The sequence below is a fragment of the Hemiscyllium ocellatum genome, chromosome 14 (genome assembly GCF_020745735.1).
Source record: "Hemiscyllium ocellatum isolate sHemOce1 chromosome 14, sHemOce1.pat.X.cur, whole genome shotgun sequence".
Taxonomy (NCBI): domain Eukaryota; kingdom Metazoa; phylum Chordata; class Chondrichthyes; order Orectolobiformes; family Hemiscylliidae; genus Hemiscyllium; species Hemiscyllium ocellatum.
This window is the reverse complement of record NC_083414.1, coordinates 26,855,449-26,880,642: the sequence shown is the minus strand read 5'-3', so window position 1 is coordinate 26,880,642 and position 25,194 is coordinate 26,855,449. Positions and strand designations below refer to the sequence as shown.

At 39.1% G+C, this 25,194-nt stretch overlaps 1 protein-coding gene across 2 annotated transcripts; it reads right to left on the bottom strand.

Annotated features, from left to right (window-relative positions):
* Positions 1-1,110: 1,110 nt before the first annotated feature.
* On the bottom strand, positions 1,111-24,989 carry mkrn2 (makorin, ring finger protein, 2). Of its 2 annotated transcripts, none has more exons than XM_060835535.1 (8): positions 24,913-24,989; positions 21,713-21,841; positions 19,108-19,286; positions 16,082-16,422; positions 11,191-11,405; positions 8,851-8,961; positions 5,184-5,328; positions 1,111-2,990 (listed from the first exon to the last, which is right to left on the bottom strand). In XM_060835535.1, exons 1-8 carry the CDS (start codon positions 24,957-24,959, stop codon positions 2,808-2,810), a joined length of 1,350 nt encoding a protein of 449 aa, XP_060691518.1. In that variant the 5' UTR covers positions 24,960-24,989; the 3' UTR covers positions 1,111-2,807. The 2 variants fall into 2 exon arrangements, with proteins under 2 accessions (XP_060691518.1, XP_060691519.1); XM_060835536.1 differs by lacking the exon at positions 24,913-24,989 and adding an exon at positions 24,799-24,883 and having other exon boundaries at positions 1,112-2,990.
* Between the last annotated feature and the right edge of the window lie 205 nt (positions 24,990-25,194).

The following is a 25,194-nucleotide window of genomic DNA, read 5'->3' as shown; positions in this document are numbered from 1 at the left end:
TTCTTTTGGCTGCAGTTCCAAATTGGTAATGTCTTGGACTGTATAATGCACTAAATTATTGTCAGGATGAGCTCAGCCATCAGAAGAGCATTTCACAAGCAATTTTATTCTGTTTCCTTTTGTGTACAAGGCTAGTGCAAAATACGTTCTCTCATTAAAAATACCAGGTCTCACAAGGCTGCTGGCATCTGTAAAAAAATCCATGACAAATCACCAGAAATGGCAAAAACTTATGTGAGGTGGGGAGCAAGCATCCTGTTAGTGGCCAGATCATTTTTCCCTGGCATCTTGTTACCATTAGACAGTGTGTGTTTGTTTAATATGCTTAAATATTGGACCCTGCCTGCCAACCAAAACGTACTCATTGCAGACAGCATTGTTACATACAGTAGTAACTGTAGTTTTGTCAGTGTCAAAATAGGCTCTTTGCCTATAATTATTTTTCAAACTTCAGAAAATATGTGATCATCTTATACCAAACCATTATTTAAAAGTATTTGTATTGAGATCTAAAATTTGCTTCCAGCCAAATTATCGTGGATCAAAAATTAAATCAGATGTCTTGGGGAGCAGGCATGAGTGGAAAATGTCATCTGGTGGAATGGTAAAAAGGAAAGGAATTACAGGATTTACTTAGTTTCTCATCTTTTAAGGATTGTTTGCATTGTTTTCCATGACACAGTTGGATTTCTGATTTGTTCTTTCTCTGATTAAGTTTTCACTGACCAGATTTTGAAACTGGTATCTGTGCATAAAAGTCATGTCATAAAAGTGCAGCAATTGTGCATAAGTCTAATATTTGTTTAGGTTCTGGATGATTTGTGAGCTCAGACGGTCGACTGGAACTCTAACTTATTTTTGCTTAAAGTGACTTTTTTTATTTGGAGTTCTAGACTATCAGGTAGTGGGAATCCAGGAGCACAGTGATAACATGCCTTGTCACAGGCTTTTCAGAACCTTACGAGTTAAGTTCTTCTCCATAGGGCACTTATTCTGTGTTTTCACGCATTAAGGAAGTTAAATTGTGAAGTGGACGATTCGAAGGGTGCTTCAAAACTGCATTTTTTTCTTTCTGAAACCAAAGCCCAGACAAGTTTCTTCTCTGCCAAAGGAAAATTTTATTCAAAGCAGCACTACTACAAAATGGAAAAGGACAAGCATTCGTAAATACAAAACTTTACCCAATATCTGGCAGATACAACAGAACTCAGAATTCATTTATGGGGAGATAATCATCTATGGTAGTTCTACCACTATTTCAAATTAACTTTGGTAGACACTGAAATACATTTTGAGGGGGAAAACACCAGTAAGAGATGGTGAAGTTTTCAGCGTTAGAATCTCACTTTCCCCATTCCAGTTAATACTTTTTCAACATTGCAAATTTAAAAGGCTTTATGTTATAACTTTCAAGTTGAGTAGTTAGTGAAAAACCCTGACCTTCACAATTGCTTCAGCAAGTCTCTACTTTCTGATGTGACTCAATTACAGTTCACGTTACATTTGAGCTGTAGTACTTTCACATAAACTACAAACACTACCATCAAATAAAGTAGGTTTGGCTTGTAGAATTTTTTAGTTCCTTGTTTCTCTCTTTTTCCACTCCCAAAACACACAATTTGGAAGGACAGTGAACAATTTCTGAATAGCTACCCTGTCCCACGTCAGCAGGAAGCATGGGATAACAGGATTACGGATTTGTCCTCTCCTTGAAACAGACTACCCATCACACTGAAATTGCCTCTTGGCAACTGAATTAATGGAACTAATTAAGTGTGAAAATAATTTTATTTGCAATTCTGGGACTTTGTGTTTTACTGAGTTTAATCATAATACTGCACTAATCCACATCATTTCAGGTCCAACATGATTAATGAGAATGTTTAGCAAAATAGTAATAAGTAAAAAACAATTTAAACTATTTTATTTGTAAATCACTTCAAATTGTATGATCTGTGATACAATATATTTTAATTTTCTTCCATTTGTCCAGGTAACTTTAAAAGAAAAGGCAATACGTAACATTTTTCACACGTACTTGTTATGCAAGTTTGGATTAAAAAAAATAGATTTATAACCTTGATCAGATCACTTCAGTCTAATTGCCAGGGAGAGGGTTAAGTTGCTCTTCTACAATTGCTGGTAATTGATTGGAAAATAGCAAGATCCCGTAGGCTGTCAGCAACTTAACCGTCTGCTGGCTTGGCAAGAGGATGATAACAACTTTGATGGTGGGTACATAGTCCTGCTATTAGTAGGCAATATTCTGGGATGCAGAAGTCAGGTACTGCATCAAAGGAGGGGAAGAAGTCAAAATTAATTAAATCCAGACCACTCTATAGCATCATATGGAGCCAGTTCAGCAAAGCACTGACACAAATCCAACTGAGCTAGGAAATAAGTAAAAGGGTGAGAAGTGAATAAATTTTGCAATTTCAACAGTGAACACAAGCTACACATTTCTTTATGACTAATGTATACTCTATCAATTAGTTACATGTTTTCCTTTTAAAATTACAGCTAGAAGCTAATGCCAGAAAAAGGGGTCTGAAACATATACTGAGTAGTGTGCTCTGCAGTGATTTTTTTTTCTTTAAAAAAAACACTTCAGAATTTTTAAATAAATCAAATACAATTAAATATAGTGAACCCTGCAAAATACAGTTCTGATTCAACCATTTCATTGTACCATTTATTCCTATTATATAGGAGTACTAGTTCAAACAACTTGGAAGCAAGTTTCCACAATTAGGTGAATCAGGCATGTGCTTCAGCAGAAGTTAAGGTGTAATTTAGTTTATAGCATATTATAACACTACAGAAACAGGCTGATCAGCCAGACTCTCATTGGATGCAGTGTGCTCATCTGCTCCTGAAAGATGCATGAAGAGATCTCCAAGTTCTGCTACTTCATCTTCAGCTGTACTTTGGGGAATATCCCTGTGCTCCCGCTCTTCAATAAAATCCCACAGTCTTACTGAGTGAAGGAACTGCAGGTTAAATAAACAAAAATCAATATAATTGTGTACTGCATTTTTCTGGAAACTGTTTTAGAATGTATAATTGCACACAATTTATAAGCTTTGTTAATTAAGCAGATGTTCAGGTTTCTTTTTCCAACAGGGAATAAATTCATATAATTACTGTGCTTGTGAAAATAAACATTATACTGATGCTTCAGCTAATAACTATTTCATTGATTTGGATTGAAATTAAATTTGAAATAATGAATAATGTTAAAAAAGCATTCAGATCTGTACACACTTAGAAGCAAATGGACTCATTCACAATGACAGCATGGTTTTGTTCAGGGGAGGTCATGCCTCACTAACTTGATCAAGTCTTTTGAGGAGATGACAAAGTTGTTTGATGAGGGAAAAGCAGTTAATGTTTTCTACATGTACTCCAGTAAAGCCTTCAACAAGGTGGAAGACTGGTGGAAATTTGAAGTCACATTGTATCTGGAGTAAGCTGGCATTTTGGACTCAGAACTGGCTTAGTCACAGGAGACAGAGTAGCAGTGGAAGAATGTTTTTCAGAATGGAGGGCTGTGACTAGTGGTGTTCCACAGGGATCAGTACTGGGACCTCTGCTGTTTGTGATCTAAATAAATGACTTGGTGGAAAACATAGCTGGTTTAATTAGTAAATTTGTACATGATGCAAAGATTGGTGAATTTGCAGATAGTGAGGAGGTTTGTCAGAGGATACAGCAGGATATAGATCAGTTGGAGGCTTGGACAGAAAAATGGAAGATGTGAGGTGATGCATTTTGGAGGGTCAAGTACAGGTGGAATTTAGACAGTGAATGGCAGAACCCTTAGGAGTATTGATAGATCTGGGTGTGCAGGTTCATGGATCACTGAAACTGGCAGTGCAGGTAGATAAGAAGGTTCAAAAAAACTTGTCATGCTTGCCTTCATTGGAAGGGGCATTGAGTATAAGGATAGGCAAGTTATGCTGCAGCTTTATAGAACTTTAGTTCGGCCATACTTGGAATATTGCGTACAGTTCTGGTCACCACACTACCAGAAGGATGGGGATGCTTTGGAGAGGTTAACCAGTATGTTGCCTGGTATGAGGAAATTTTAGCTATGCAAGAAGGTTGGATAGATTAGGCTTGTTTTCACTGGAATGCAGGATGTTGAGGTGCAACCTAATAGAAGTTGATAATTTAAAAGAAATGTGCTTCACATCAGAAGGTAGTGAGTACCTGGAATGCATTACCAGGGTGGAGGTGGAAGCAGACACAATAGCAGCGTTCAAGAAGCACCAGGATGAATACGTGAATAGGAAGGGAATGGAGGGATACGGATCCTGTAAGTGAAGACAGTTTTAGCATGAAGGGCAAAATGTGGCAGCACAGGCTTGGAGAGCCACAGGGCCTGTTCCAGTGCTGTATTGTTCTTTGTTGAGTCTGGTTCATTCAGAATTAAAGCAAGGGCAATTGTAACTTAATGTCAATTATGGACAAATATAACAGGTTTTTATGATAACGTGAGCATTAAATTCTAAAACAATATGTAGACGAAGCTACAAAGCAGGGCCACTATACAATTTAAGATTTCAAATCAATTTAAAAATACCATGAACAATTTAATATACATTTTGTTTTAGTGGATGGTCACTTATAAAAGTTAAATTTAACTGAATCTTAAAAAGTAAATATATCCAAATTTACACCAGTGTTCTTAACTGGGTAGCCCATGTTAACTATCACCAGAGTTGATACAGTAGCTGGATGTAGGTTTGCTTGCTGAGTTCCGGAGAACCAACTAGAACTCTATCAACAAACACATTGACTTGGATCCCATTTACCACCCCCGAGAAAAAGAATAGGAAATGTCATTACCATAGGAAATGATGTCACCACAAGAAATGACATCACCAAACATACAAATATAAAGCACAATTAACCACCAGTGCTTCATTTGGAGGCTCACTGAGGATGTTACCTAATATGGTGACGAAACGTCTGAAAACAAACCTTCTTCAGCTCAGCGAGCAAACCTACATCCAGAACCTCAACCTGAGCTACACATCTTCTCAAAGCACGTTTATACAGTAGCGTCTAGAACTCTGATAATGGTTCACCAGCTGATGCTTTTCAAAATCATGAGTGTTCTGATAAAATTGGCCAAGCCAACAACATGCAGTTAAATATTTGGAACTTTGGTTATTTACCCTCACATTGCCTTCTGAACTGAGCTGTTTCCTCGGCTGCTCAGGTACTGCCAATGTTCCATCAGGGTAAGCGTGAAGGTAAAGGCACTTTCCACCAAATGGACAGGACCCTTTCCCTTTGTCAAAGTATTTACAAGCCTTCTTGCTGTAAAATAACATTAGACAAACAGAAGAGAGGAAGATGCATTTAATTCACAATTCTTGCTGTATTTGATTGCATAAAACCATCTTCATTTTATCCATCTACATTTTCAAAAGTTCCAGACAAGCCAGGTACAAAGCTGAAAACATGGAACTGTCAATTATTCTACCATTGTTAGCTATTTTGTATTTCCGATCCCTTTTTTTACATACTGGTGAGTCTTAAATTACAATACCTCAATTTTTTTCATACAAATGTGAATTTATAATCATGTAGCTGCACTACAGTAAATTTTCCTTCTACAGAGGTTTGAAGGAATGGGCAGAGCAGTGGCAGATGGAGTTCAACTCTGAGATGTGAGAGGTAATGATTTCAGGGAGGTCAAGCAATATAAGTGAATACACAAGAAATGGGAATATACTAAGAGGGGTAGATGAAGTGAGAGATCTTGGCATGCAAGTGCACGTTCCTAAAGACAGCAGTATAGGTGATAAGGTTGTAAAGAAGACATATGAAATTGGCACAGTAGGGATATAATGATGAACCTATATAAAGTGCTGGTGAGGCCACAACTGGAATATTCTGTGCAGTTCTGGCCACCACATTACAGGAAGGACATAATTGGTCTGCAGGGAGTGCAGAGAGATTTACTAGAATGTTGCCAGGCTGCAGAATTGTAGCCACGAGGAGAGATTGGAGAGGTTGGAATTGGTTTCCTTGGAACAGAAAAGGTTAAAGGGTGACATGATTGAAGTATACAAAATTGTGAAGGGTAGATATTCCTCTTAAGACTATAAGACAGAGTCAAAAAAACACAGATTCAAGCTAGGTGACAGAAGGATTAGAGGAGATATGAGAAATAGGTTTTCCATGCAGAGGGTGATGGGTGTTTCGCTGCCTGAGTTGGTGGCAGAGGCAGAGACCCTAAACTCTTTCAAAACATACCTGGATCTGCAACTTTAGTGCTATAAGCGGCAGGAAGGTGGGAGTAGAAAGGGCACCTGGGTGTCTCTTGGTCAGCATGAAGAAGATAGGTCAAATAACCCCCTTCCGTGCTGCCTCATTTCTACTTTCTATGGTTTCTACTGCACTAGGTGGTATAACAGGTAGTGTCAGTTATAGTGAATTTGACGCACGTGTGTACTGGAAAAGAGAAGGATTTGGAAAAGTGAATCCAATACAAATCCATGAAACATAAGTTGAAAAGCTGATGACTCTGAAAGCTGTGACGGTAAGCAAGTTACTAATATTAAAAGCCATGTTTTCAAAATAGCAGCTCCTATTTCACCCCAAGTAGTGTATATTCTTAGAACATGATGTGGTATGTGAGCAGAGATAAGATGTGTATGCCAAAGATAAAAACATGTAATGCAAACACACAAGCATTTGGTTCCTCCCAGCGTCTTGCTAACTAAATCAATGTTTTATAGCTATTGCAAAAAATTAGTAGTTATAGAAACATGGAGACAACTTGTTATAACTTAGACTTTGAAAAATGACTTATAAAGTATGGCAAAACTCTCCAAAATTTCATGTTAAAAACAGCCCCTTAATTTGACCGTGTTAAGAGCAGAACATTCATTTAGGTATAAAACAAAAACAGAAAATGTTGGAGAAACTCAGCAAGTCTGGCAGCATCTGGGGGAAGAAGACAGAGTAATGTTTCAAGTCCGGTCACTCTTCATCAGAACTAATAATAGCCTAGTGACATTTATTCTGAAACCAAAGTGATGGATGGGGAAGTGTGCAGATAGGTAGAGACAAAGCTCAGAGAGAGAGAGAGAGATATGAAAAGGCAAGGTCAACAAGGAGCTAGCAGGCCAGGACAAAGGAAAAGCTGAATATTTATAATAAGAGCCAAGGGTGAGAAAATGGGTCAGCTGTGCTGAATGCAACTCATATGATGTGATAATAGGCCCAGGAGCACGTGAAAATAGGTGACATGATTTAAAGCAATCCATGTCATAACAGGGCCAGGTGTGGAATAGGTAACAAACAAGGAAGGAAGAAATCAGGCTATAAAGTTATTGAACTCAATGTTGAGTCTTAAAAGCCGTAAAGCGGAAAATGAGATGTTTTCCTTCACACTTGCCCACTGAATTATCATTTCCCAACTTAAATACCCTTTAAAGTAGAAACATGTGCCTAAAATCTTTGTTACCAGTGTGCACATTATGCCAAATTCTGAAACTTTTTTTTGCTACATGCGTTATATTATAAAAATGCATTTTCAAGTTTATTTATAGTGTCTTTTCAGGAATACAGTACACACACCATATAAGGTAATTATTCATGTTGGTCAGAATATATTCTCACAAAAGAAGAAAAGCAGGTGTATACTCAAAACAGAAAAACAATTTGGAAAAAAATTACTGAAGTTAATCATACTTTATATATTGAGATTAAAAGTTTCATTTAGCCTTTAGGGGAAAAACAGAAATATGGCAGTGCAGCCTTTTGTCTGAGTTTATATTATAGACTTTGCTAACCTATGGACAAATACAAAATGACATTTTGTAAATCTAATTATATAATCATAGGATACAGGCAGAATATTCACCTTTTAAATTCCCGTAACTCCATTCACAACAGTTCTGCAAATTACATTTAAGTTGTGTGCTGGCTGAAAGAGTCAATGCCTTCACAAGGGAAGGCATTAGTTAGAAATTTTCAATTTTTGGGTACATCTCCATCAGTTGAAAAATCAAAGTGCAAAGTGGTATGGGAGGAGTTGGGAAGTCATGTTGAGGCTGTACAGAACATTGGTTAGGCAACTTTTGAAAAACTGCGTTCAGTTCTGGGTTTCCCTGCTATAGGAAAGATGCTGTGAAACTCGAAAAGAAATTCTTTCAAAAGAAATTTAGCAGCTTGGAGAAGGGAGATTGCTTTGGATTTCTGACATACTAAATTTCCGCTAACTCCATTTGACAAAGATTATGTTCAACTAGAGTATCATCTAGACCTGAGACCAGTGAAGTGCCACAAGGATCGGTGCTGGGTTCACTACGTTTTGTCATTTATATGAATGATTTGGATATGACCATAGGAGGCATAGTTAGTAAGTTTGCAACAACATTGGAGGTGTAATGGACAGCGAAGGTGGTTACCTCAGATTACAATGGAATCTTGATGGGCCAATGGGCTGACGAGTAGCAGATGGAGTTTAATTTAGATAAATGCGAGGTGCTGCATTTTGGAAAAGCCTATCTTAACAGGACTTATACACTACAGAGGTTTATAAAATCATGAGGGGCATGGATAGGATAAATAGACAAAGTCTTTCCCTGGGGTGGGAGAGTCCAGAAGTAAAGGACACTTGAATGCTTTTTGATGCTGAAGTGCTTATAATTTAATCATTTTCGTACAAATCATGGCTGCCACACAACCAGTGAAAAGTACTGACTGAAACAGAACTTACTTTTGATTAACTTATTAAGCACCTTCACTATGATCTTATTATGCTCTTGCTGAATAATCTTCAACAGTGGAAATTCAATACCCCTCCATAAGGCAAGGATACCTTACCTCATTCCCTGCTTGAACGCTTCAATAAGCTGGTCCTTCTCTTCTTTATCCTCCACCCAATAAGCACTAGGGATTACAAATTCAGAAACCACTCGACACTCAGGACAAGACCTAAAACAGCAATTGTTGGTAAATAGAGATTTTTAAATAGAATATTAGCATATGCAAGATATCAAATACATTATAACTCAAATGACCTAAATGAAGAGTTGAAGGAATTAGCAAATTCGTTATATGTATAAATGCATATGGCACAAGATTTGAGCACAGTATCTTCTACCAGATACTTCATGAATTGAGGAACAATGTTCCATTCTTGAAATCTGGGGATGTCAAACATCGTCTGAATGTATCACCCTTCACTATGAGAGACTGCATTAGTTGCATACAAACTCCAATATATTAGTTAAACCCAAATTCCCTTCCACAAAATTTTGCTGACTTTTCTCAATTAACCGTTGTTTTTAAATAAAGTGCCCAGCCACAGTCTCTTTCCAAACAATATGAACACCTTCTCTCTGTCAGATGCCAAGTTCACTGAGATAGGTTTTTGTTTTCGGCCTCCCTGCACTCTCGAATGGAGGAGGTCATGTTTTCCACTTTCCAGTTTGATGGAACCATGCCAGAGTCTTGAAAATTTTGGAAGATTAACATCAACACATTCACTACCTCATTCCCTACCCTATGAGGAAGTCCATCAGGACCCAGGAATTTGTCAGCCCATAGCTTCAGCATTGCTCACTACCACTTTGCCAAAGATTGAACTTTTATCAAATTCCTTTGGTCCCCCCCCATCATCCAATTTATAACCGATACTGTCTCTAAGTTGCCCCCACAGTCATATCAAGGGTCTGCTTACAGTGACTGGTGCGCTGATCTGATGTCCAGTTCTGTTGTGCACAAACCTCAGAGGTCCGCACAGAAGAAAAAAAATTAATGGTAATAGTGGTTACAATATTTCTGTAGGCTTGATGACTAAAATGAAAAGCAGCTGATTGATGCATATGAGGTCTGAAGCACTAATCTGCACGCAGCTTTCCCTGTTTTGGACCCAACTCCCTTCACCTTATGCATTTGACAGTAGCTGACTGCTCTGCATAGTTTGTCTTAGCCCAATAGTTCTTCCCGACAAAATAACGGAAGTATGATCCTACAGTTTTGAAGGTGCCCTGAACAAAACGCCTCGTCAAAAACCCAAAACTCTCTCCTTTTGAAAAACAGGGGTGGATTGACAATGAGAGAGAGTGAAATCTAGCCCAAAATTTGGGATTCTCTGCATGTACAGTAATAAAGTGTCAAAACACACTGTAGCCATTATTCTCTAAACAGCAAGAGCACAAGATTCTCAGCATTAATCAGTTGAACAATGTGCCATGAGCACACTACTTTAGATTTAAAGCAACTCTGCATTTCATCGATTTCATAGAAACTTTTGCTCGCGTAATTGAATACGTTGAAAACATGGTTGCTTTTTTTCCTTCGTCATCCTGAAGCACTGGAGGTAAAAGTAACATTCCAACTGATATGTAATCAAACCAGATACCTTCTAGTGCTGATTACTGACTGTCAGATATAGCCAGTATTGAATTGCTTTAGGTCAAAAGGTTGGATTGGGAAGAATTTCATCAACATAGTTTAAAGCCTTCACTGGATTGTAGCATGTCAAATGCAATTTTTAAGGAAAGGAAATGTCATTAGTCCCATTCTTCCCAAATCAATGGATCCAATATTAAGACTACCTAGCAGTTTGTAGCACTGTTTACGCAGTATAGAGCAAACCTCAACCTGTCCATGCTTTCTCAGATAGGACGACAGAGGTTGGAATCTCACATACAGATAAATGTCTCAACAAATCAGCCTTTTTCCATACCATTTATCATAAAAAATCCATAAGATAAAAATCTATGACATACGTATGGATTGAAAAGATTTTATTAAAATAAATTAACAGATTTTCCTGTAAGCAAACAAACTATTTTTACACACATTTTATGTGCAGCGCTAGTCAAAGGCCTCATTAATTGCTATAATAAATCAAATCAGTCCAGCATAAGGAGGAATGGTCCCCATATAGTTATTGATTCTCTCAGGGTGACCCATTCCTTTGTCTGTCCAACTATTGCTCTCTCTCTGGGCTCCATCCGAACCTACGCACTGCCCCTGCCACCCCCCACCCTCACAAAATGCAATAACCTTCGCACGTTCAAGCAGGTGCTTCTGTCAACTAACTCCATACCATACCGACATCTCGGAGAACGCCACATTAAAACTGCTGGCCAATTGTTTCATTAACTATAAAAATAACTATGACGTGCATATCAATAAAATAATTGCACTCACTTGATTATTTTATTTTCAAACTGCTTCGCACATCTCCACTGTCTAATGCAGGACAGACAATATGGGTGAATACAGTCGGAAAGAATTCCAAATCTTCTCTCAGATGGTATTACTTTATCATAGACTATTTCCATACAAATGTTACAGACTTTATCTTGACTCTTTTGCACAGCAAAGGCTGTTTCCATGTCATGCTCAAATGCCACAAGGCACATCTGAATGAAATAGTAAGGTAACAGTCAGCATTTATGGGACATACTGAATAAATTTACCCATCCGATAGACTTAACACCACCCATCTTGTGAGAGACAACTGGGGCTTTCTACATATTGATAAACTTTCCAACTAATTCTTGCTTACTTAAGGTAAGTTTACTTGTAGTAAAACATGAATAAAGCAACAGGGGCCAATGTGTGGTGTTGGAAAAGCACAGCAGATCAGGCAGCATCCAAGGAGCAGGAGAATCGACATTTTGGGCATAAGCCCCTCATCAAAACTGAGGCTTGTGAGCCGGGGGCTGAGAGGGGGTGGGGCTGGGGTGGAGGTAACTGAGAATGCAATTGGTGGATGAAGATGAGGGAGAAGGTGATAGGTCAGCGAGGAGGATGGAGTGGATAGATGGGAAAGGTGATGGACAGGTCAGGAGGTGGTGCTGAGTTAGGGGCGTGGGACTGGGATAATGGGGGGGGGGGGGGGGAGGCAAATGAGGAAACTGTTGAAATCCACATTGATCCTGTGTGGCTGAATAAAGCAACAACAAACAGAAGCAGGAATAAGTAGAATGTCAGACCTTTAGTGTTAGTTGGGAAACTAGATGAATGTCAAGTCCAGCATGCAAACAAATAATTCCACACAATTGTAGGTGTCAGCTTCAGCTCACTAACAGTACTTCCTGGGGTAGTGGTGGAATGGTAATAATAACAGAGGTTGCCAGAAAAGCTCAGCAAGTCCAGCAGCATCTGTGAAGAGAAATCATTTTGGGTCCAGTTCCGAGGGAAGATCACTGGACCCAAAACATCAACTTCACAGATATTGTCAGACCTGCTGAGCTCTTCCAGCAACATGTTTTTGTTTGTGACTGACAGCATCCACAGTTCTTTTAGTTTTTATTGGTGTACTGGTTATTTCATTGGACTAATACTCCAGAACTGTAGGCCAAAGCTCTAGGGAGATGGCAAAAGTTGAATTCAATAAAAAAAACTGAAATAAGAACAACTAGATTTCAGAAGTTCTTCATTAGGTATAAAATGTTTTAGGGATTGCAGGAATAGGAGGATAGGAGCAGATGAATATGTGGCTGGGGTGCTGGGACAGGGGGGAAAGATTGCATTTTTAGATCATTGGAATCTCTTCTGGGGGAGAAGTGACTTGTTTAAGGAGGATTGATTGCATTTGAATTGGAAGGGGACTAATATACTTACAGGCACATTTGCTAGAGCTGCTTGGGAGGATTAAACTGTTGGGTGGGGGGGGTAGTGAAGAGTTGTGAGACCCAGGGACATATTGAGGAAACAAAGCAGTCGGAGACTGATGCAGTTGGGAAAAGAAGAAAGTTTAGCATTAGGAATAAAGCTGGGAACAAGGTTGGACTTATAAATTAAATTGCATTTATTTCAACGCAAGATGCCTAACAGGTAAGGCAGATGAACTCACGGCAGAGTTGAGAATATGGGACTGAGATGTCATAGAAATTACAGAGCCATGGCTGAGGGATGGACAGGACTAGTAGCTTAGTGTTCCAGGGTATAAATGCTATCAGAAGGATAGAAATGGGAGCGAGAGAGGAGGGGGAGTGGTGTTTTTGATTAAGGATAACATTACTGCTGTGCTTAGGGAGGATATTCCTAGGAATATGCCCAGGGAAGCTATTTGGGTGGAACTGAGAAATAAGAATGGGATGATCACCTTAATGGAAATGGTAATTTAAACCTCTGAATAGTCAGTGGGAAATTGAGAAACAAATTTGTAAGGAGGTCTCAGTTATCTGTAAGAATAATAGGTGATTATGGAAGGAGATTTTAACTTGCCAAATATAGACTGGGACTGCCACAGCGTTAAGGACTTGGATGGATTGGAATTTGCACAAGAAAATTTTCTGATTCAGTGTGTGGTTGTACGACTGGAGAAGGTGCAAAACTTGACCTACTCTTGGGAAATAAGGCAGGGCAGGTGACTAAGGTATCAGTGGGACAATGACCATAATTATATTACTTTTAAAATAGTGATAAACATGATAGACCAGATCTCAAAGTTAAAATTTAAATTGGAGGAAGGCCAACTTTGACAGTATTAGGCAAGAACTTACAAAAGTTGATTGGGTGCGGATGTTCGCAAGTAAAAGGCTCGTTGGAAAATGGGAAGCATTCAAAAATAAGATAACGGGAGTTCAGAGACAGTATGTTTCTGTTAGGGTGAAGGACAAGGCTGGATGACAAGAGAAATTGAAGTTTTAATCAAAAAAAAAGGCAGTAGGAGTATACTTAAGAGGGAAATCAGGAAAGCAAAAAAGGGACATGAAATAGCTTTGGCAAATACGGTTAAGGAGAATCCAAAAGGATTCTACTAATGCATTAAGGACAAAAGGGTAACTAGGGAGAGAATAGGGCCCTTAAAGATCAGCAAGGCCCCATATGTGTGGAACTGCAAGAGATAGGGGGAGATATTAAATGAGTATTTTGCATCAGTGTTTACTGTGAAGGAGGATATGGAAGATAGAGAACATGGGGAAATTATTAGTGACCTCTTGAACAATGTCCAAATTATTGTGGAAGTGGTGCTGAATATCTTAAAACTCATAAATATGGATAAATTAAAGGTGGACCTGTTCAGCTATGCCCGATAACTCTGTGGGAAGTGAGGAAAGAGATAGCTGGCCCCCTTACTGAGATATTTGTATTATAATAGCCACAGATGAGGTGCCGGAAGACTGGAGGTTGGCTAACATGGTGCACTATTTCAGAAAGGTGGTAACGAAAAGCCAGGGAACTAGGCTAGTGAGCCTGACATCAGTGGTGGGCAAGTTGCTAGAAGGCATCCTGAGGGATAGAATTTACATGTATTTAAAAAGGCAAGGACTGATTAGGAATAGTCAACATGGCTTTGTGTGTAGGAAATCAAGTCTCTCAAATATGATTGAATTTTTTTGAAGTAACAAAGAGGATTGATGAGGGCAGAGCGGCGGACGTGATCTATATCGACTTCAGTAAGGCATTCAAGAAGGTTCCTCATGATAGACTTTTTAGCAAGGTTAGATCACATGGAATACATGGAGAATTAGCTCAAAGATAGAAAACAGAGGGTGGTGGTGGAGGGTCGCTTTTCAGATTAGAAGCCCATGACCAACGGTGTGCCACAAGGATCTGTGCTGAGTTCACTGCTTTATGTCATTTATGTAAATGATTTGGGTGTGAATATAGATGATATGGTTAGTAAGTTCGCAGTGAAAACTGGAAGTGTAGTGGACAGCAAAAAAGGTTACCTCACAGTATAATGGGGTCTTGATCAGATTGCCCAATGGGCTGAATAGTGGCGGATGGAGTTTACTTTAGATAAATGTAAGGTGCTGCATTTTGGAAAGGCAAATCAGGGCAGGAGTTACACACATAATTGTAAGGTCCTGAGGAGTGGTGCAAAACAAAGATACTGGAGTGCAGGTTCATAGTTCCTTGAAATTGAACTAGGTAGGATAGTAAAGGCTTTGCTATTGGTATGCTTGCCTTTATTTGTCAGTGCATTGAGTATAGGAGTTGCGAGGTTATGTTGCAACTGTACAGGACATTGGTTTCGTCACTTTTGGAGTATTGTGTGCAATTCTGGTCTCCCTACTATAGAAACTTCAGGTTGTGAAACTTGAAAAGGGTCTAGAACAGATTTTTTAAGATGTTGCCAAGGTTGGAGGGTTTGAGCTACAGGGAGAGGCTAAATAAGCTGGTGCTATTTCCCCTGGAGCATCGGAGGCTGAGGGGTGACCTTATAGATATTTATAAAATCATGAGAGGCATGGATAGGATAAATAGACAAGGTCTTCTCCCTGGGTTAGGGGAGTCCAAAACTAGAGGGCACAGGTTTAAGGTGAAGGGAGAGATTTTCACGTAGAGGCTGGTGTGTGTTTGGAACGAGCTGCCAGAGGAAGTGGTAAAGGCTAGTACAATTACAGCGTTTAAAAGTATCTGCATGGGTATATGAATAGAAAGGGTTTAGAGGGATATGGGCCAAATGCTGGCCAATGGGACTAAATTTATGTAGGAAAACTGGTCAGCATGGACAAGTTGGACTGAAGGGTATGTTTCTATGCTGTACATCTCTATAACTCTATGTTGAAAGTTCATGAAAGGTGTGATATGAATGCAGGTATTTTCTTTCCAGAAAGCATCAGAGCTCTTGTGGATTTGTTTGCAGATATGCTGCTGCATAACCATTTAGATCTCAAATTTTGATAGAGAGAATAACACAGGAAATGTGCACTAAACATGACACTTTACATATAATGCATATCAGATGCACCATTTTTGCACCAATTAGAAAAAGAGAACACGTAGTAAAGAATATCAATGAAGTGAAAAGAAAAAGAAAACTGAAAAATCAATAATTCTGAGAAAAGGGAGGTTTGAGTTTTAAAAGTATTGACATCTCGCATTTCATTCAGCACACAGCACTATTTTATAAATAATTAATGCTTTAGGTTGGAATTTCAATAATCTTATAGCATGACAAAGATTAAAGATTAAAATACTTGGAGCTTGAATAATCTTATATCATGATAAAGATTAAAATATTTTCAGTTAGCATAATTCAACTTTCAGTTAGCAATAACTAGAGCAACAAAAATACAAGTTACGATTAAAATCGTTTTGACGTACTAATTGGTACATTACTTTGCACCACACTTGCCTGCTCATGTGCTCTTCGTTGCTCAAGGTCAGTAGGATGAAGTACTTGCAGTCCACAAACTTCACACACATCCCCATGAAGGTATAAACAGCTGTCACCATAATGACATTCGCCAACTGAGGCAAAAGGACACAGCTGCTGTGCAGAATTATTGCTGCATACTGAGGCTGAAACATCTAGTCCACTGCGAACTGCATCCAAGTAAGAGGGGGGCTTCACTGGAATATCCTCATAAGCAAATTTTGCTGGTTCAGAGAAATGCGATGCAGTCTTTGTTGAGTTGCAGTATGATGGTGGTAAAGGAAACAATTTAGATTTTTCTGCTGCTCGGTTGCAAAGGTCTAGAGAGAAGAAGAAGTTCAAACAAGATTGCAGCATGAGATGTATTTAAAAGTTACGCAATCATGCTTAGTAGATGTTAATGAATGCACAAATGGTCACTTCCTTTAAACTTTCCTTCCAAAATCTCTAACTCAGCTTATAAACACTTGAAAATGTGTAAAACCAAGTAACTTTAGGCATACTTTAATGGAATTATGCTGAGATACTGATCAAACATGCACAAATGACAGAGGAGATAAGACCTGAATGAGCAGGCATTCCAGGGATTGAAAAGTGAGACAAAATAAAAATTTACAGGCAAAAAAATTAGATTATATGAGTGAATTGAATGCAAGTAACATTCAGTTTAAGTTATGATTTATGTATGGTTCATAAACAGAGAAATTCGTAATGCATGGCCCAGTTGGAAGGAATACAAGAGTGAGATCCAGCATAGACTATCTGCATGGCATTTAAGAAACCAAGGCTGCAGTACAGGTTAACTAATTATAAACAAATAAAAATAATTTTTCTACTTCATAAATAGCAAAGTAAATAGAATTGAAAAAGAAACTGTTTCACCTTGTGCTGACAAGATGGTTCTACTCAGCTTGTTTTTTGGAGGTCACAGCAAAAGTAAAATGATACCAAAAATTGATTATAGCAAATCTGTTCCTTGGATCTTATGTATTTTTTAAAATTGACAATGGCTCATCAGCGTTTAAAAGTAATCTGTTAAACTATTTCATTCCTGTTTCAAGGTTGGTTAGACAATAATTACTGTAATGATAATTAATGAGAACAATTATTAGCGCTGCTACAATTGAACTTATTCTTGTGAAAAAAAATCAGTTCTATGCAGTTCAAAAATACTTTTATACCTTTCTTTCACAAAAACTGCATATTTAAAATTTGGTCCCAGCTAATTAAATACAATGAGTTACATCATGTATCATCATGTTCATGGCACTTTTGTTTCTACAGCAGCAGTGGACCGCAAAGTTCTTAAATGAAATAAAACAAGGAAAATTCCAAGCCAATTTTTCTCTGCACTGGTATTCCCTTCAGACATTAGAGTGTGTTCTTTCTTGATGGACATAAGGTCTGCTCATAAGTTCCTGTATGGTCCAAAGAGGTGCATTCTCAGTAAGAAAATAGTCAATGTAACATATGATTATTGATTTTTATCTTATTTTTGTAAGATCAAAATAATATTTTAACAAAAGATGACAAATTAAGAAGCTTGTACTCCATTTACTTAAAAATACTGTACAGGCTCTAGCTCACTCTAGTGGGTGAAAACAAGATTTGCAATGTAAAAATCATCCTGGTTACTCCTGGATTTATCAGCAAAACTAGAATTGGTAGAGATTTCAAAGACAAACAAGTCTTAGTAAAATAATTTTTGCTTTATACTGGCATACCTTAAAATGCATAACAAAATTTACACTATGAATTGAATTCTCTCAGCAAAGCAAAGTTACCCTATCTTACACTTAAAGTGATTATCAGTTGGTACTGCCAATTAACAGAGACTTAATAATAAACAAACATCATCCATGATACATGAAAACAATTCTGTGCAAATGTAGAACCATTTTAATAAAATTAAAGTCATGCCAATCAGGCCAAGAAGCATAGATAATGTAATTTTTGAGTGATACTAAATAAAAACCAAAAGAACTGTGAATGTTGTAAGTCAGAACCAAAAACAGAAGTTGCTGGAAGAGCTCAGTGGGTCTGGCAGCATCTGTAAACAGAAATCAGAGCTAACATTTCAGGTCTGGTGACCCTTCTTCTGAATTGGAGGTGTAAGTCCAGCTCAGGACTAAATAGAACAGAAACTACACACCAGTCCAAGACAGCAGCAGGCTAAAGGAATACAATCGAGAGTGGTTGGAATCCGTGGTAGTCTTTGAGCTTCCAATGTTAAATGAATAATATTTCACCTCACCTGAGTTTCAGATCAGCTATTTGACAAACAAAGAAAGTGGACAGGTTGAGAAATAGTTGGTAGACATTGTGCTTCCAGAGGATGTCACTGAAAACCAGAAGTGCAAATATGGTCAAAGTTGAAAGTTTCAGAAAACTTCAAAAATTATTGTAGCTGAGGAGTTTATAAAATCCTGAGGGGCATGGTTATCGTAAATAGATAAGATCTTTTCCCTGGAGTGGGGGAGTCCAAAACATAGGTTTAGGATGAGAGGGGAAATATTTAAAAGGGACCTAAGGGGCAACTTTTTCACACAGAGGATGGTGCATGTATGGAATGAGCTGCTAGAGAAAGTGGTGGAGGCTGGTACAATTACAACATTTAAAAGGTATCTGGACGGGTACATGAATAGGAAGGGTTTAAAGAGATATGAGCCAAGTGCTGGCAAATGGGACTAGATTAATTTAGGATATCTGGTTTGCATGGATGAGTTGGACTGACGAGTTTATTTCAGTGCTGTACATCTCTATGCCTCTATGACTGTTTCATGAAAGAACATGTACCAAAGATGGAACAGAGGGACTGGAGGTTAAGGAGTGATTGATATCACAGGCTCTCTGCAACTTCTTAGACTTCACTAGATGTGCCAAAAGCAGCAAAAGAGATATCTCAGTATGGTTTTGAGTAGCAACATATTTCAAAACTAAGTGGAACAAGAAATGTATGAGCAAAATGGACACATCATTAATACAAAGTCCTTTTTTGAACCCACCTCGATCTTTTAGTTCAAGTGTTTTCTTTTTACATCTTCCAGATTCAGTAACCTTGATGGGTACAGTTGGTTCTGCAGTGGCAGGTTCTGCAACTGCATCATGAGCAACAGGTACGCAGGTGACTCTCGAGATTACTGGTCCCACTGCTCGAGATCCAGGAAGTTTGACATGGTCATACCTTGTCAACACAAATAGAATGCAGTTAGATAAACAATCACCACCACTATCATCACAGAATGAGGCATACTAGTAAACTGCACACGTTAGTAACTCAAGTATAAATATGACCCACTGACATAGGAAGAAATTTTTACCTTGCAGGCAAAAAACTAGAGAGAGGGGTAGGTTGTCAGTTGAGAACTGTAACAAGAGGCCCAGTGAATTTTACTTGTTGGGTTTTTGTTTACGTATTTGTTCCATTACCTGCCTGAATTGGATTTTAAGAAACAGCTCATTGGCTTAGGATTTGCAAAGTTTGGCAGCCCTGAAACCACTGGCTAGTTGGGCTGGGGTTGTGAAAAGTACTTTTCAAATTGGAGGAAGAATAAAACCCACATAACAGCAAGAAAAGGCAAAGGATAAACTATAGAGGCCTTTTTTATTCCTGCTCTAACAGTTGAATGGATTGCAAAGAACTGGGAAAATTAAGTGGTTAAAGCACTAATGCATTTGAGACTTGCCATCTGTTATACCATTTGTAACATTTTCAGGTATTTCACAACACCACTCCTTTGCAGAACTTAAAAATATATTACATTTCCATAAATATTTCCAGGCCCTACCTTTAGCTATGTCACTTCATCGGAGCACACAGACTCTACTTTAACTGGTCACTTGTACCTAACTTCAGCAGCCACAGGATGTAATGGAGACAGGCATGAGTTTTATACTTGGGTTCCATGTGTGTTCAACAGTTTATTTTAGAAGGCAGTACTGGTTTACAGCTGACAGCTGACCAGCAGCAAACTCAGCTCCTACTCCCTAAAGCAAACAAATACCACAAGCCTTTCACTGAAAATGAGAAAAGCTCAAAGTCAAGAAATATGCGTTGTTCTAGGCACAAAGTCTTACACAGCTGAGACTGTAAATGTTGTTAAAACATCTCAAAAATTGAGAAAAAAGTCAAAAAGTTAAAAGTTAAGTTTTAACACATGGCCTCCAACACCTATTAGGACAAAGGCAACAGATATGTAGATACACAACCATTTAAAAGTCCTTCTTCAAGCTACACATGATCATAGAATCCTTACAGTGTGGAAACAGGACACATCAAACCCACACCAACCCTCTAAAGAGCATCCCATCCTGACGAACCCCTACCCTATCCCGATAATCCTGCATTTCTCATGGCTAATCCACGTAGCTTATATGCCCCTGGACACTTTGGCCAATCCACCTAAACTACACATCTTTGTGTGATGTTAAAGAGTTAACTTGCTCTGCTGACCTGCAGGAGATTGGATGCCCTGAGACTAGAGTGGGATGCCTCTGACTTACAGATAGATTATAATAAATTACATAAATTACATCATCTCCTAATACTCAGAGCCATTTCCTTGCTATTCAGAGCTACTTTCATTGTCATCTCCTACCATTTACATTTTCATCCCCTATTCAAAAATCAATAAGAACATTACAGTTGAAATTTGACTACTCCCCTATAGTTACAAAAATACAACTCATACCAGATCTGGCCATCAAGGGATGATTTGCATTACACTGTTTCTGGAGATGGTGTGGTCACTGCATTGTGTTTTGAGTGGCATGTAATTGTGAGGGAGTAGCTGGGGGTTGTCTTGAGTGGCATGTGACTGTGGGTTGTCTTGTGGGCATTACTAACTGTGATGTAAAGACTTTGTATAAAGGAAGGACTGTTTCCTTTCTTCAAAGAGCTTCCCTAGGCATGGTTCGCAAGCATGGCAAAGAGTATTCAGGATTTCTCCAAAGCTTGTATTATACTGTGCTTAATAAAGTTCTGCTTGTTCATAGAAGTTGGCACGTTGCAGTTGCATTAAGTGTGTAAGGATCTCGGGAAAAAGAACTTAACATTTGGATTGAGAGAGAAAACTGGAGTACCCCAATGAAACCCACACAGACACAGGGAGAATGCACAAACTCCACATCCTTGAAGCTGTGAGACCACTAAGCCACCGTGATGTCCTTTTATCCTCCACGTCAAAATTCTCTTAATGGCTTAATACTCTCTCCCTGCACCATATGCACCACAAGCCTTCAAGAACGCTATCATTATTTTAAGGGGAATTGGGTTGGGCACCAGTTCAGGTTTTGCTGATACACAACATCACAGAATTGGGCAGAAATAAATAGGCTTAAATCCACAGAAGCACAAGCAGACATTTAGGCAATGTATTCAAATTTAAGCAATAAATGATGGAGGTAGTTGTGCCAGGAACAAAAAATAAAAGAGTACAAAGTATTTGTGCTCCCAGTAAAACACGAATGGCTCTCTTCGAATTTACAATGGCAATCTAATATGCTTGTTGCTCAATGCGTCTTAAAATCGTATAACCGAACAATTCACTTCCCAAAATAATTTAGTGGTAGTACAGTAATAGTTGAAAATAACAAAATTATTAATCCTACCTGCAGTGGTCTCCATAGGCACACTGTCCTTTCTGGTAGAACCTACAGATGGTAGATGGCTTGCTCGTGGACAAATCATGGGAAAACATACATCGGCTCCCTTCACGGCAGACCCCATGCATAAAATACCTGAACAGAATTATTTAACAGGGTTTAGACCAATTTACATCAATTAACAGCATAAGCACACAGAACCACGGTTGAAACATCAAATGAGTTACTCATCATTACTTATAGCATTATCTGCAAAGGAGCACTGCAAATAAAAGTCTGTACAAATAATGGATGATGCCATTACTACATAAGTCACCAGAGTGATTTTATATTTTACAAAAACAATCATACACATGTAAACAAATGTTATAGAGGCCTGTTCCAACTCAGGTGATTTAAATTTCTGGTTTTAAATTTAGAAAACGTTAAATTTTAACATGTAGCTCAAATTTTTCACTTATTGATCTCCACGCACATTGCATTATGAAGGTTTGGATCTTCGATGTTAACTCTCCACCAAATAACATGCAGTGTAATGCAGTTGGAATTTTATGAATCCATGCCAATTACAAACTGCTACAGAAATGTTAGTTAGGGTGGCCATTGCTGTGAACCGCAGGCCAACTGCTAAACTTAAGGACCAATCAGTAAAAATGTACAAGCTGGAAGATTTGCCATGAAATATAAAGGTTGAGTGTGATCTAATAGGGCTTTTCATTTATGGAAAGTGTTGATGGAGCTTACATCGCAACAATATTTCCAAGTTCAGTGAAAAGCAAAACTAGAGACTCATCAATGTAACAGACTGTCAAATACAGAATTAAGGAGAAATGCTTTCACCCACAGTGGCAAGAATGTAAATCTCACTATTGCAGGGAGCAAATGAAGTATGTAATATCTTTCGACTTTAAGGGGAGACTAGCCAAACACATGAGGCAAAAGGGAGTAGACTTATTTAATGTTGACAGAAGTTAGGTGAGGAAAGATGGAGTTTCTGTTGTGGATCATAAGTGTCATCATGGACTGGGTGCATCAAATGACCTAATTTTTGGCTGTATATTCATTGCAATTCACAACATAAAACTTTGGTAAAAGGGGAACTGGTCATGGCATTAATCAATTCTAGCCTCCCCACTACTCTTGACCCACTCTTGACCCCTATCAGACCAACAGATCCACGTCAGATGCCATATCACTTGCCCTTCACTCCTCCCTAGGTGCCCTTAGGGCGACACGGTGGCTCAGTGGATAGCACTGCTGCCTCACAATGCCAGGAACCCGGGTTCAATTCCCACCTCGGGCAACTGTCTGTGTGGAGTTTGCACGTTCTTCCAGTGTCTTCAAGATCGGAGATGGTTCCAGCGAGTAGTGAACTCAGTCCAGACAATCACAAAGGCCAACCTCCCATCTATGGAATCCATCTACCAGGCCCATTGTCAAGGTAAGGCGGCTGGCTTTTTTAAAGATCCATCCCACTGGCAATGTTTTTCTACAACCTCCACCAATGGGGAGAAGGTACAGAAGCCTGGACACATGCCGCAGGTTTCGTAACAGTTTCTACCCTAGTATTTTATAATACTGAATGAACTCTCAAACTCATAACATTTGCTGATATCTGTGCTTTCATTTTTGCAGCTGTTTAACTATTATTTACTATCTATGCAATCTGCCTTTATTGCTCGTGAGACAAAGCTTTTCACTGTGCCTTAGTACACGTGACAATAAATTCAATTCAAGTACAAAAGTATGATGCACATTTAACTCTTAATCTTCAGGGTTGACTTTTAAACACAATGAGAACAGACTCCTCAACAAAGAATTTACATAAGAGGTGTGGCACAAAGCTTGTTCTAAGGAGTGGTTTTTAAGGACGACCTTTAATAAATAGAAGTGGATTCAAGAGAGTTTAAGGATAATTCTAGATCACTGGCAGCTGAAAGCACATACAGCAATGATGTGACAAAGAAAGGGGTGATCCTTCATGAGTTTCATAAGAATGATGGGCAAGCCAAAATACATATATAGGATATAGCCATCAAAATTTTGCAAGGGTTGAGACAGAGAGAATTATAGAATCCCTAGTGTGGAAACAGGCCCTTCAGCCCAAGTCCACACTAACCCTCTGAAGAGTATCCCATCGAACCCATTCCTCTACCCCACTACTCTACATTTACCCCTGACTAACGCACCTAACCTACATATCCATGAACACTGTGGCCAATTCACCTAACCTGCACATCTTTGGACTGTTGAAGGAAACTGGAGCACCCAGAGGAAACCCACACAGACACAGGAGAATGTACAAACTCCACATAGACAGTCACCCAAGGCTGGAATCGAACCCGAGTCCCCGGCGCTAAGAGGATAGTTACTGGAAGTCTGCTTAGAAAAGCCCTGGAATGATTGCGATCAAGTTGGCAAAGCTGAATAGGCTGTGGCTGTTTTCCTGGAGCATCAGAGGCTAACAGGTGATCTTAGAGGTTTATAGAATCATGTTTTGGAGTTGCTGGTGTTGGACTGGGGTGTACAAAGTTAAAAATCACACAACACCAGGTTATAATCCAACAAGTTTAATTGGAAGCACGTTAGCTTTCAGAGTGCCTCTCCTTCATCAGGTGGTTGGCAGGGGGGTCATAGCTAAGGTAAATTGACAAGGTTTTTTTCCCTGGTTTGAGGGAGTCCAGAACAAGAGGGCATAGGTTTAGGTTGAGAGGAGAAAGATATAACAGGGACCTAAGGGGCAATGTTTTCACGCAGAGGGCACGTATAGAACGAGTTAACAGAGGAAGTAATGGAGACTGGTACAATCGCAGCATTTAAAAGGCAACTGGTTATGACTCTATGGTTTGGTATTGAATAGGAAGGGTTTGGAGGGATGTGGGATGAGTGGGGGAGATTGGGAGACAGAGGTAGGAAGAAAAGGGGAGGGGGGGGGTGATGATGAGATGAAGGCCGAGCACTTAGTTGCAACTCTCCTGACCCCTGGGTAACCCCGTGGGCAGAGAGGGGAGCCGCCAGTTCCGCTGTTTAAATCACATTGCTGCCACTCGGCCAGCAGTCCCCCCCCCAGCATGATTGAAGAGACTCAGTACCTGCATGTCACCTGTTTAGTACTCATCATCCCGCCGCCAATCCTACATCCTCTTCGTTATCCCCACCCTCCTGCCCACCATCAGTTTCCTGTCCGTCCGTCTAAGAGCACATACCCGACACAAGGACCAACACAAAGGTTCCGGGGCTCGGTCGCTGCCATGGGGGGGGGCGCCCCGCCGCCTTCCTGTTTGTTCCGTAACCCGGAAGTTACGGTGGTTAAACGTCATGCGCATGCGCCAGTAATCCTGTGGTGAGTTTGGACTTCAGTCCCTGTGTGTGTGAGCAGTTGGATCGTGGACAATAACAACAAGCTGTATTTATGTAGCATTCTTATCACAATGAAAAGAGCATTGTAAAGTGAAACATAGTAATACGATTTTTCTATTTTTATTACA